Source organism: Neoarius graeffei, chromosome 2 (genome assembly GCF_027579695.1).
Source record: "Neoarius graeffei isolate fNeoGra1 chromosome 2, fNeoGra1.pri, whole genome shotgun sequence".
Classification (NCBI taxonomy): domain Eukaryota; kingdom Metazoa; phylum Chordata; class Actinopteri; order Siluriformes; family Ariidae; genus Neoarius; species Neoarius graeffei.
Genome location: NC_083570.1, coordinates 2,771,730 through 2,786,361, shown reverse-complemented (window position 1 = coordinate 2,786,361; position 14,632 = coordinate 2,771,730). Strand labels below are relative to the sequence as shown.

The 14,632-nt window shown below is 43.7% G+C and overlaps 1 protein-coding gene across 1 annotated transcript; it reads right to left on the bottom strand.

The window, feature by feature from the left end:
• Positions 1-6,796: 6,796 nt before the first annotated feature.
• LOC132871547 (trace amine-associated receptor 1-like) lies at positions 6,797-7,828 on the bottom strand. Its single transcript, XM_060905798.1, has one exon. The coding sequence runs from the start codon at positions 7,826-7,828 to the stop codon at positions 6,797-6,799; it is 1,032 nt and encodes a 343-aa protein (XP_060761781.1).
• Between the last annotated feature and the right edge of the window lie 6,804 nt (positions 7,829-14,632).

Sequence of the window (14,632 nt, the reverse complement as noted above, 5' to 3'; positions counted from 1 at the left end):
CTGAGAAAGTGTTTCCATGTGAGGAGGAGTGCACGGAGCCCAGTTTCACACCAGAAGCTTGGGACTCCAACTCCAGTTGTGAAACACTTAATGACCCTGCTTTACGGCCAAATACCACAACCGACCAAGACTGCACTCGTTATTACAGGAGACTCACTGTCAGACCAGGCATCGCCTGAGAAAGTCTTGTCAAGTCAGAAGGGGTACACCGAGACCAGTATCACACCAGAAGCTGGGGGCTCAAACTCCTGGTGAGAAACAGATAATGACCCTGCTTTATGGCCAAGTTCCATTACTGAACAAGCCAAGTCGATTCTGGTTAGTTGAGGAGCAGCTGCTTTTCAAAATCGAAGTGAAAAGTACCCTGCCTCAAGTAGGGATAGGACAATGGGGGCATGACTAAGAGTTTCACAAATTCCTTACTCAAATGTTCTCTACCTAATGGCCAATCTGTGACTAGTCAGTGGCTACTTTACTCCCCTTCAACTGGTTGCATCTTTTGTTTTGCTTGCAAGCTATTTTCAAGTAAGCACAATGCGTTTGTTCACGGGTTTTCTGATTGGAAACATTCTGAGCATATCGGTGAGCATGAGAGGAGTGAGGTGCATAGGGCTTGTCTGTGAAGATTCTCAATCATCCAGGTCATAGTAAACTGTGGGTGGTAGAAATGGGCAACTGGATTTGCTTGAAAATTCTTGAAAACGTTTCATCTCTCGTCCAAAAGGCTTCCTCAGTTCTGTCTGACTAATAGGGAGTATCAGATATTTATCTTCTCCTGGATCAGAATCAGAATCAGAATTCTGATGACCAGCTCATCTAAGGTGTCATTGAGGCATCATGTTGTTGTGGGTCACTGGAGGCTGGGTGTGAACGGCGAGTAATTAGGCTGATCAAAGGATTGCCTGTTAGGGTGATCAATGGGAATCTGACTCCCTCTGTCCTCCTGTGAGTCACCGAAAACAGCTGGGTCCTGGCGCACACCCAGCTGTCTGGGAAGATTGTCCAAGACTGCCTTGTAGATGTTTGACAAATGATGTCTTAGACCCCCACCTCTGTTCAGTGATGGCCGTTCCAGGTTGACAAAAATGGCTACTTTAACTCCTTGCTCATACCAACGATCCTGTCTGGCTAAAATGCGTATGTTACAATCCTGAAATGAGTGTCCTTTGTTGTTAAGATGAATGTAGACAGCCGAGTCCTGGCCTGAGGAGCTGGCTCTCCTGTGTTGGGCCAAGCGCCTGTATAGCGGTTGTTTCATCTCTCCAATATACGAATCCGTGCAATCATCACTGCACTGAATTGCATACACTACGTTGTCCTGTTTGTGTCTGGGTATTCTGTCCTTAGGGTGGACCAGTTTCTGCTTCAGGGTGTTACTGGGTCTGAAATGTACCGGAATGTTGTGTTTGTAGAAGATCCTCCTGAGTTTCTCGGATAGACCAGAAATGTGGGGAATGACAATGTTCTTGCGTTTGTTCCTGTTATCATCCTTGTCAGTTATGTTCCTTTTTATGCTCTTTAGGAAAGCCCAGTTGGGATAACCGCAATTCTGAAGTGCTTTCTTGATATGATTCTGCTCCTTCTCTTTTCCCTCTAATGTTGTAGGAATGTTCTGAGCTCTGTGTTGCAAGGTCCTAATGACCCCCAATTTATGTTCCAGTGGGTGGTGAGAGTCAAAAAGTAGGTACTGGTCTGTGTGTGTGGGTTTCCGGTAGACCTCGATACTAAGGCTTCTGTCTTGTCTAATGTGTACATCACAATCCAAGAAGGCTACATTATTCCCACTGACATCCTCCCGAGTGAAGTTGATGTTGCTATCCACTGCATTGATGTGTTTCAAGAAAGCTTCCACCTCATGGATTTTGATTTTAACCCAGGTATCATCCATGTATCTAAACCAATGGCTGGGAGCAACTCCTGCAAAAGTGGTCAAAGCTATATGTTCCACTTCCTCCATGTATAAATTGGCCACAATAGGGGACACTGGTGATCCCATGGTGCATCCATGCTTCTGTCTGTAGAAACTTTCATTAAACTGGAAATAAGTGGTAGTCAGGTAGAGGTCAAGCAGGGTGCAAATCTGATCTGTGGTGAGTTTCATTCTATCCAGTAAGGAGCTATCCAGAAGGAGTCGTTTTCTTACAGATCCGACTGCTTCTGTGGTGGGAATGCAGGTGAACAGAGAAGTGACATCGTAGGAAACCATGGTTTCATCTGCATCTAGTTTGAGGTCTGCAACTTTAGAAGCAAAATCTTGGGAATTTTTGACATGATATGGTGTATTACCAACTAGAGGAGCCAAGATGGTGGCTAGGTGTTTAGCAATGTTATATGTGGCAGATCACAGAATCCAGGGACACATGTCTGCACAGGGGCATTTTGAGTTATTGACAGATTCAGAAAGTACAGTTTCTAAGCTTTCCAATGATGCCTTCCATGTGGAGATCTGACAATATTTGAAGAATGTGTGGCCTTTTGAAAGTGTATACTTCTTAAAACAGAAAAGGGAGAAAATCGCCCTCAAAGTTTTCCATCTCAGCTACTCTGGGTGTAGGACGAGCACCTAATGGTGCTCATCTGCATGACATTAAGGAAAGCCCTACCCCCTACTAGCTAGCACGATACTACTTTCATGTAAACAAAGATCACCACGTCAGTTTTCCTTCCATGCAAAGTATGCCCAACACAATTATGAAGTACAAAAATAAGTCCTAAAGTATACTTTAACATTTTGTGGTTGAAAAATTACTCACACCGTAAGAAAGAAAGATAGCACGATGATGACACAACTAACACAACACTAGTTTCATGTAAAGCCTCGGTCACAACCAGCCGTATGTGCTCCTACGGCCGGTCTACATGCAAAAAACGCAAGAAACACATGGAGAGCGCACATGAAACGCACGAGAGCACGCATGTGAAAAGCATGAGAGCGCGCATGTGCCGTGCTGATTTTCAAGCCGCAGAGGTTCTTTGTCATGTCAAACAAACTCTACGGGCGCTTATGTTTTTTTTCAGGTTGCAAGACAAACTTACGGCAAATGCGCGTCTTTCTCCGTGAGCAACAAAAAAAAAGGTTGCGATTTGAGAAACGCCAAAAATCACACGGCCAAAAATCGTACGTCCGGTTGTGACCTAGGCTTAACCAAACCACAACACTCTCCGTTACATGCAAAAATAAGCACACAGCCTTAGATTAATAAACTCACCCCATCAGAAAGAGAAATGGCGCCTTGCACACACCAATGCCTCCGATGGAATGTAATCTTAGAATGGTCCTTGCATCAACCAATCATTCAAGTATTCCATTCAATCTGGAAAACGAGGTTGCGGGGTTTTTTTGCTAGAAATGGTGATCTCCGATGTAAATACCGTGTGTCTGTTTGCTTCGCGGTGTGTCAGCTCCTCTGCGCTCTGTTTAGTAACTTATTCCATAGTGAAATCACACGCCTGTATGCAGTTAAGTAGCCATGCGCTCAGCTCGGATCATACAGCTGATTCGCGGAAAAAAAAACAAAAGACTTAAATCATCATGTGAATGGCCCATATGGTAATTTACCGACACCCCCCAGCAGGCTACAGTCCTGACAAAAACGAGACAATTTGCAACAAAAATTGTATGCTTTTCCAACAAAGCAATCTATTATCTGAAATACTGATTGCATTCTTCAAGATCTCAACTTGCACATGATGGAAAAAAACAAAAATCACAAATTTCGAAAAAAAAATGCTTCTTTTGCGATTATCTCAGATTCGTTTTGGCCGACGTGTCCCTGGATTCGGTGAGGGGTCACATATGTGACCGAGTTTATATTGCTGATAAAAGGTCTGAGAGGAGCTCCTTCTTTGTGAATCTTGGGGAGTCCGTATATGAGAGGCACGGCTTCCCCAGGGTACAATCTGTAGTAAAGAGATCAGTTGATGGCTTGGTCCATTTCTAGTTGTTGCAAACAGCTAACAACTTTCCTTTTGTAACCACTTGTGGGGTCCCTCCTCAATGTTTCATAAGTGGTTGTATCACTGAGGAGACTGGTCATCCTGGAGTGGTAGTCCGCTGTGTTTAGCACCACTGTGCATCTCCCTTTGTCAGCAGGAAGGATGGTGATGTTCTGGTCTCTTTGAAGCACTCTAAGAGCCCTCCTTCCTTGGCTGGTGAGGTTGGAGGAGGGTGCTTTCGCACTGGATAAAGCAGCTGATATCTTCAGTCTAAGTTGTTCTGACTCCGTGTTGGTCAGGTTGTTGTTCCTGATGGCTGTCTCTGTGGCTGTGATGAGTTCTACTACCGGTATCCGCTCAGGTGAAACTGCAAAGTTAAGACCCTTGGATAAGACCTCTCTCTCTGATTGGGTGAGTACCCTGTTGGATAAATTCTTCACCCATTTCTCTTCTTTGTCTGGTTGTGTAGCCTGGTCAGATTTCTTCCTCCAAGTCAGCCCTTCTGTCTTGCCGGAGGAGGTGGTTTTAGACAGCAATTTTTGAAATTTGCGCATCTGTCATTCCTTACCTTTGGTGCGTTGTGAAAGCTGTGCCTTCTCAGTGAGATCAGAGACTCGTTCCAAAACTTCACTGGGAAGAAGGGCTGTCAACTCCTCAAACCTCAGTTTAGTCTTGTTCTGGAGAGCATCGATGGTGAAATGTACTTGTCTCACTCTCTCATTGAGAAGCCGCTTCTGGGCTTTCTGCAGGATTGTCTCAGCTCTGTGTCCTTTAACCATTGAAAATAGGCATAGGCTGGTGGGGATAATGTTGGATTGTCGGCATCTCAGGTTAAAACGCAGGTGGTTTCTGTAGTCTGCCAGTTTTCTGGAACACTTCTCATACTCCCGCACCAGTCAAAGGGTTCTCATCCCAAAATGCGTGGAACCATGTCTGTGAAGATTCTCAATCATTCAGGTCATAGTAAACTGTGGGTGGTAGAAATGGGCAACTGGACTTGCTTGAAAATTCTTGAAAATTCTTGAAAATTCAGAGAGGATCGTTGGTATGAGCGAGGAGTTAAAGAAGCTATTTTTGTCAACCTGGAATGGCCATCACTGAACAGAGGTGGGGGTCTAAGACATCATTTGTCAAACATCTACAAGGCGGTCTTGGACACTCTTCCCAGACGGCTGGGTGTACGCCAGGACCCAGCTGTTTTCGGTGACTCACAGGAGGACAGAGAGAGTCAGATTGCCATTGATCACCCTAACGGGCAATCCTTTGATCACCCTAATGACTCGCCATTCACACCCAGCCTCCAGTGACCCACACCAACATGATGCTTCAATGACACCTTAGATGAGCTGGTCATCAGAATTCTGATTCTGATTCTGATCCAGGAGAGGATAAATATCTGATACTCCCTATTAGTCAGACAGAACTGAGGAAGCCTTTTGGACGAGAGGTGAAACGTTTTCAAGAATTTTCAAGCAAGTCCAGTTGCCCATTTCTACCACCCACAGAATGATTTGATGCATTGCGATTTTATCCTGTCGAGGGATTGGCTGATTAGAGAACTGCATCAAACAGCAGGTGGATGTAGGGGTGTTCCTAATAAAGTGGCCGTTGAGTGTATGTTGTTCTGGATAAGGGCGTATGCCAAATACCAGGCTTGTATTACTCAAGTCCAGGACTCAAGTCCAACTTGTGCTCTAATTTTAAGGACTCATGACTTGACTTGGACTTAAGCACTGATGACTTGGACTCATGCATTAGGTGCATTCGGACTCGTAAATTAGAGAAGAAGACTGATTTTTTCTTTATTTTTTGTAACATACCATAATTTGGCATAGGATATTTATATCTTATGTGCCACCAGCTTTTTCCTTAATATTCCTGATAGAAGACTTTTTTCTTTGTGAATTTATTGTAGGCTATGGTATGGGACATACATCTTCACACTACTCAAAGCTATCAATGTGTTTTAGAGAGAGAGAGAGAGTGTGTGTGTGACAGCTGTGTCATTTGTGTCGGATTCAACTCAAAATTTTCTTTAATGACTTGAACTTGACTTGGACTTGAACACTGGGGACTCAAGACTGGACTCGGATTCGAGGTTCAGTGACTCAACTGCAACACTGCCAAGTGCCATGAATGTAAATGTAAGTCTTGCTGCTTGGTCTATTTGTACTAGAGTGAAGATAGATTTTTCAATGTTGATTTTTCAAAGCACTGTAAGGATGTACTCAGACTAAACAATCTGTACCACACCTGAGCACGTTTGGCCCCCAAAGTCCTGTTTGTTTGATGACTGTGATCAATGCATAGTGTGACCGCAGTTGGCTGAAGTTCAGTTGGACTTGGATGCGGAGGAAAAGCGTACAGGAAAGGACAAGTCACCACTGGACAAGTCACCAGGTCATCACAGGGCTGATACATAGACACAGACAACCATTCACACTCACAGTCAATTTAGAGTCACCAGTTAACCTAACCTGCATGTCTTTGGACTGTGGGGGAAACCGGAGCACCCGGAGGAAACCTACGCGGACACAGGGAGAACATGCAAACTCTGCACAGAAAGGCCCTCGCCGGCCACGGAGCTCGAACCCGGACCTTCTTGCTGTGAGGCGACAGCACTAACCACTACACCACCGTGCCGCCCATTTTCCACATTTCATGTTATTTTCTTTTATTGACATGCTGTCTTGTTCTATATAACTGAGTGATGATCAGTATCAGCAACATTGATGGAAATGGAACCCTTGGCATATGTGCGCACAAGAAATTGTGGAAGGGAATAGCTATGAATGTCACACTCATTTTTATATTACATTTATTTCACCAAAAACATGTTGATAGGATTCGAATATAACAATCAAAACAATCGAGTGTGTGAGGAATTAGCCTGAAATATTCCCCCAGACAGAATGACTCTGAAAGCGTGTCTGAACCAGCTAAAGAAAAAGGCATAGACTATCGGATTACACGTCGAATTAAAGTATGCAAGCCAAAGGAAAACATCAAACACAATCGGAGGAACTGAATATCCTGTAAATGGATCTAAGCAGTTACAGATAAAAAATGGCACCCATGAAGTCAGGAAAACTCCCATGATTATGGCTAATGTTTTCGTGGCCTTCTTTTCTGACTTGCTCACACTGGCTTTTTCCTCGGCTGTCTTCATCTGTGCATTTGTGGATTGAATTGCACGAGCTTGTCTTTGTGCAGTGTGGAGGATTTTCATATACACACAGAGCATGATTACTGCAGGGATGTTAAAACAAAGCGTAGAAAATAACACAGCTCCCACTTTGGCTTGGAACACCATGCAGGCACCTTCACACACAAAGTTATTGTAATAAAACTCTTCATTTCCAAGAATATTGAGCTCCAGAAATATCATCCCAAACCCGAGTGCTGCAGAAAAGCCCCAACACACTATGATCATTAATCTAATGGTATTAGGAGTAATTTTACTGTGATACAGAAGCGGATGACACACAGCATAATATCGGTCTAAAGAAATAATACACAGGTTAAAAATGGATGCAGTGCACACAATGACATCCAAACTGCTGTGTATTTTACAAAAGGTGTTTCCTAAATACCAGCAGGTTTCCACAGAGCGTATCATGCTGGGAGGCATCACTATTCCTCCTACAAGCAGATCAGCAACAGCCAGAGAGAGAATGAGGTAATTAGTTGATGTGTGTAATTGTCTGAAATGTACAACAGTTATAATCACAAGCAGGTTTCCAAACACAGTGATAAGAGAAGAAGTGCTAAAGAGGATGTAGAGCAAAACCCGAACTTGTAAAGGATAATCAATCTTCAAACATGAGGTATTAAGTGAACTGAAACAAAGTGAAGGCTCCTCCGATAAATCCAAACTGATGATTGTGTCCATCTACAGCATTCGCAATGTCTTCCAGATCTGAGAAAATAAAGCTTAGACTATAGAATTACGTCATTGTTTACATAGTATAATGTCAAGAATACTGTTTAAAATTAAACTCAGACTAAATCATCAGGGATATATATGTATCCAGTGAGCATGACTGGTATGGTGTGCATAAAAGTTTACAGAGCAGATCATATTACAAGGTTTACAATCCATTAAGTTTGAAACATTTGTGTTCCTCATAAAGCAACATACCTTCCTCTGTACCATGTAGATGCAGTCAACTAAAGACAAGAAGGTTGAGATTTTATAGTCTGTCTTGCCCAATATCAGTCCATAAAATTAATTCCTGGTGGAGTATGATGGGGAAATAAACAACCAGCCCAAAGGTATTATTCAAATTAAGTTTATTCCTTTTATTTTTAGCAACAACAACAACAAATATCAAGGCATTTTAGCATATAATAATGACCTAGGCCATGACTTTAGATTTTTTATAAATGTCTCATTATATCTAAACTTCAGCTCAATTATCATTGTAAAAAATGTACACAGTATGGAAATTATCCCCCCCCCCCCCACACACACACACACAACCTGAAGTCATTCCCATGCTTGGAGACCAAGCTTATGGCAGGATTGTATGAAAGGTGAGGGGGGGGGTAGCATGCATTGACTCATGACACAAGTTCAGAAAACCAATTTTGTCAATTAGATGAAATCCCAAGTATTTGGGATGGAGCTGGAGATGGACAGGCGGATTGGGGTGATGTCAGCAGTAATGTGGGCATCGTACCAGTCCGTCGTGGTGGAGAGGGAGCTGAGCCGGAAGGCAAAGCTCTCAATTCACCAGTCAATCAACGTTCCACCCCTCACCTATGGTTATGAGCTTTTAGTAATGACCGAAAGGATGAGATCGCAGATACAAGTGGCTGAAATGAGCTTTCACTGTAGGGTCGCTGGGCTCAGCCTTAGAGATAGGGTGAGGAGCTCAGACATCCGGAGGGATCTCGGAGTAGAGCTGCTGCTCCTTCATGTCGAAAGGAGTCAGCTGAGGTGGTTCGGGCATCTGATTAGGATGTCTCCTGTGTGCCTTCCTTTGGAGGTTTTCTGGGCACGTCCAACTGGGAGAAAACCTTGGAGTAGATGCAGAACATGCTGGAGAGATTATATATCTCATCTCATCTCATCTCATTATCTCTAGCCGCTTTATCCTTCTACAGGGTCGCAGGCAAGCTGGAGCCTATCCCAGCTGACTATGGGCGAAAGGCGGGGTACACCCTGGACAAGTCGCCAGGTCATCACAGGGCTGACACATAGACACAGACAACCATTCACACTCACATTCACACCTACAGTCAATTTAGAATCACCAGTTAACCTAACCTGCATGTCTTTGGACTGTGGGGAAAACCGGAGCACCCAGAGGAAACCCACGCGGACACGGGGAGAACATGCAAACTCCACACAGAAAGGCCCTCGCCGGCCCCGGGGCTTGAACCCAGGACCTTCTTGCTGTGAGGCGACAGCGCTAACCACTACACCACCGTGCCGCCCAAGATTTTATATATATATATATATATATATATCATCTGGCCTGGGAGCGCCTTGGGATCCACCAGGAGGAACTGGAAAGTGTTGCTGGGGAGAGGGACGCCTGGAATATCCTGTTTAGCCTGCAGCCACCATGACCTGACTTCAGATAAGCAGAAGAAAATGGATGAATGGATGGATTAAATCCATAGCAGTAGTCAAATGATAGGCCAATAGCATTATCACCATGCGGAGGCAGAAGTGGGATCGGGTGCTGGGCTGTGAACAGAGAGAGAATCTGCAGGAGGTGAGGAGGAAGGAGTTACACCTGTGACTATTAATGCTAACAAGCATGTTCTGTGTTGCAGTAAGTGGCCAAAGGCATAAAGGAGAGAGCTGAGAACTGTAGGGAAGCCAAGGCCTAATGGTTAGAGAAGCAGCTTTGTGGCCAAAAGGTCACTGGTTTGATTCCCTGGACCATAATGGCTGAAGTGCCCTTGAGAAAGGCACCTAACCCCCAACTGCTCCCCAGGCTGCTCTGCTCTAGGTATATTGTTCATTGGTCTGGATAAGAGCATCTGCTAAACACCTGTAATGTGAGAGAGGAGAGAACTGTACCGTATGTCAGTGTTGAGTGTGTTTTGTGCGAGTGTGTTTCAGACCAGGCCTTCAAAATAAAAAGAGAAATGCTGAACAATGATGCCAGTAGAGTTCCACCCACCTCTTCACTTTCCCAAGTCCAGGAAGTATTTTACACCACAATATCTGTTATCATAAGAGAACTAGCAGATCACGTTTTTCTAGACCAGAAAAACACAAAACTAGGATGCAATATAACACTTCAAAACTAAAGGCTAACTAATGTGATCAATGTATAATAAGACGTTGATACTTGTTGTGATCACTCAATTCAAATTCAATTCAATTCAAATGTCTTTCCTTCGTCGGATAAAAGTACATATCAGATGTAACAAATTAAGAGAGATGAAAAAGATAATGCACAATACTTACAATATTTGTAATGTTGAAAAATACTACAAAATCTAAAAAGGAAAGGAAAAAATATATAGCTAAATTATATTTAAATATTAACCTATTAAAAAAACCTATCCTTAAAATATTGTCTTTATCTTCGGCCTTCTATTTCTAAGGCACTCAGATGATTCTTTATAAATAGTGAAGAAGGATGATATACGATATGCCATATATATGATATCATGATGGTATATGATCCATGTATATGATATCATGACAGCACGGTGGTGTAGTGGTTAGCGATGTCGCCTCATGGCAAGAAGGTCCGGGTTCAAGCCCCGTGGCCAGCGAGGGCCTTTCTGTGCGGAGTTTGCATGTTCTCCCTGTGTCTGCGTGGGTTTCCTCCGGGTGCTCCGGTTTCCCCCACAGTCCAAAGACATGCAGGTTAGGTTAACTGGTGACTCTAAATTGACTGTGAGTGTGAATGGTTGTCTGTGTCTATGTATCAGCCCTGTGATGACCTGGTGACTTGTCCAGGGTGTACCCCGCCTTTTGCCCGTAGTCAGCTGGGATAGGCTCCAGCTTGCCTGCGACCCTGTGGAACAGGATAAAGTGGCTAGAGATAATGAGATGATATCATGACACTCATTTCCACAGTTGTCAAGGTGCATTCAGAGAGCAGGAAGCCATGACGGAGAACTTGGTGCTTCACTTTACAGGAAGCTCTTCATTGGCTTATAGCCTAAAGGTTAGTGAAACAGCTTTGGGAGCAAAAGGTCACTAGTTCAATCCCCTGGACCAGATGAAAAGGCTGAAGTGCCCTTGGGCAAGACATGTAACCTCAACTGCTCTGGGTATGTTGTATGTTGCTCTGGATAAGAGCATCTGTTAAATGCCATGAATGTAATGTAATACACCAAGTCACTATGTCCTTCATTAGCAAAGTGTCCTGTAACATGCAGTGAGTACTACTACCCAAATTCAGCCCCTCTAACACCCACCTACTGTTTGCTCTTCAGTCATTTCCCCTGTTTTTTCATGAGCTCTTTCATGTTTCTTCTAACCCCCAGGCAAAACAGGAAGACTGTGGACACCTTTTAGCTTCAGCGTGCACACTGATTAACTCGGGAAGGGTTGGGCCAGGATGATATATGGATGAGGGTCTCAATGATGGCAACTTTCTTAAGGTTTAATATGGAAAATTTTCAGATCCTGGTAACAAGAAGAAAGAAGGCATACTGCCCAGTGTAAAGGGGGGCTAAGATGGTGTTAAGCGTATTACAATCACAATCACAGTGTAGGCAAAAGCATTCATGCTGTTACAAAAGTGAATACTTGAGTTGTTTAAGTTTTCAGTTACCTGTTTTCAGCAATCTGAAGATCCTACACCTTGTACTGATTTATTTAGGAAAACAGAAACCTTTCGCTCATCTAAAAAACAAACCAAAACTAACAAAAAACTGTCAAAAACTCACCAACACATGAAGACCTTTACATAAAACTGGAACTAGACAATAATATTTAACACAAAAGAGGAAAATCTTTTCCACAACACATCAGCATGTACAAGGTGTTTTATTCATTTATTGCATTGATTCCATTTTACATCGTAGTTTGTTTGTTTGTAGATGTGAATTTTCCCAAAGTATTGCTGAGCATCTTACAGAACCAGACTCAGTTCTTTTCTTCTGGACTCTTTGACTCACGCTTGCTTCTTGTTTTTGCACAAAACCCAGCAGCCTTCATTTCACTGTCTGAAAAGTGTCTCTTATGGAACATGATGCTTTCTTTACTGACATGCAAACTTTTTTTCTGTAACATTTAATTCATGATTAAAAACTAATGTTTGGAATCTAAAATGTTTTTGTGCTGACTCGGATGATGAAGGAGAAGATGTAATAAAATAAAGATCTAAACAAAGTGAATACTAAAAACACAGCGCATACTGTAAATACGGCACAGTACTGTATATTATATATTATATTGAATTCTTTAGAAGATCATGTGTTGTACGGCATATCAGCTTCGTTTTTATAAAGTGATGCACCTTTTACTTCAACATGATAAAAACTTATACAACACCAAGGTAATTATTGTCCTCAAATAGTATAAATTTATATTTTTAAGGTTTTAGTATCATTCTTTCACATGTACAAATGGTTATAAAATAACAACTCAATTTAGATTTAGACTTTTGCACTTAATTTTATGTACAACCCTGATTCCAAAAAAGTTGGGACAAAGTACAAATTGTAAATAAAAATGGAATGCAATGATTTACAAATCTCAAAAACTGATATTGTATTCACAATAGAGCATAGACAACATATCAAATGTTGAAAGTGAGACATTTTGAAATTTCATGCCAAATATTGGCTCATTTGAAATTTCATGACAGCAACACATCTCAAAAAAGTTGGGACAGGGGCAATAAGAGGCTGGAAAAGTTAAAGGTACAAAAAAGGAACAGCTGGAGGACCAAATTGCAACTCATTAGGTCAATTGGCAATAGGTCATTAACATGACTGGGTATAAAAAGAGCATCTTGGAGTGGCAGCGGCTCTCAGAAGTAAAGATGGTGTTAGGGTTTTGCTGGGATTCAAACACAGTTTGCTGGTGTGATAATCCAGCAAACCCCCACTAGGCCACCAGGGTGATGACTCAAATGCAGAGGGGTGATGACTCAAATGCAGAGGCGTGAGGCGGAAGTAGAAAAAGTATCAAAAGGTTTATTTACAATATTTACACGCAAAAAATCCAAAAAGTATAATACAAAACGCTCAGAAGATATAAGGGAAAAAATAAAAAATCCAAAAGTTCAAAGTAAATACAAAAGCCAATAACCAGAAAAGAAGGGGTAAAAATCCAAACGCTCAGAAGATCCAAAAAGTCAAAAACAAAATCCACCAAGTCCAAAAGAAAGCAAAAATACAAAGAACACAAGGACATAGGTGAGGAAATAGGAACAGAGGTAACTGGAGCTAAACATAACAGCACAAAGACTCCATGACAAGAGGACTCAGGGGTATACATACACAAACTAAAATAGGACACAGGTGACACTAATGAGGACTAGGCGGGGCACAAGACACATGGAAAACAACAAACATAAAACACAGAAACAGTGGCGGCCTCTAGAGGCCAAAACAAACATGACAAGGAAATAACAGCGGCCTCTAGAGGCCAAAACAGTCCCAGTCCTAACAGGACCCCCCCCCCCCCCCCCCAGGAGCGTCTCCTGACGTTCCCAGGGCGATCCGGATGGGCCGAATGGAAGTCCTGACACAGTTCTTTATCTAAGACATCCCGAGCGGGAACCCAGCAGCGCTCCTCAGGACCATAGCCCTCCCAGTCCACTAGATATTGAAGCCCGCCGTGGACCCGGCGGGAGTCAAGCAGGTGATGCACGGTGAACACAGTCTGACCCTGGAAGATGCGGGGGGTTCCTAGGGGCAGGGGCATACGTGGACATCAGTACGGGCCGCAACAGGGAAACATGGAAAGTGGGGTTGATCCTCAGAGTCCGGGGCAACTGGAGCCGGTAGGTGACAGGGTTCACCCTGTGCACCACCTTGAAGGGGTCAATGTAGCGAGGAGCAAGCTTGCGGTTCTCCACCCGCAGCAGAAGGTCCTTAGTGGACAGCCAAACCTGCTGCCCAGGGTGGAAAGTGTGGGCAGGTCTTCTATGGCGGTTGGCCTGAGTCTGGTTGGTTCTGGAGGTCTGTATGAGGGTCTTCCTGACCTTGCTCCAGGTCTTGCGACACCGTCTCACATATTGGTTGACCGAGGGCACCCCCACGTCCTCCTCCTGGTCTGGGAACAGAGGTGGCTGGAACCCGAATTGGCACTGGAATGGCGACAGCTTGGTAGCTGATGACTGCAGGGTGTTGTGGGCGTACTCTGCCCATGGCAGCCAGGTGCTCCACGATGTTGGGTTATCCATAGCCAGGCCTTGCAGGGTGGTTTCCAGGTCCTGTTTGAGCCTCTCCGTCTGGCCATTGGACTGTGGGTGAAACCCAGAGGAGAGGCTGGCAGTGGCTCCGATGACCTTGCAGAACCCGTGCCACACTCAGGAGGAGAACTGGGGCCCTCAGTCTGAGACGATGTCCTGTGGGAGACCAAAGACTCAGAAGATATGATTAAAAATAAGTTTGGCTGTTTCAAGAGCAGAAGGGAGTTTGCATAGTGGTATGAAGCGGCAGGCCTTCGAGAATCTGTCGACTATAACCAAAATGACAGTGTTACCTTGAGACTCAGGGAGACCCGTGATGAAGTCGACTGCCACGTGGGACCAGGGATGCC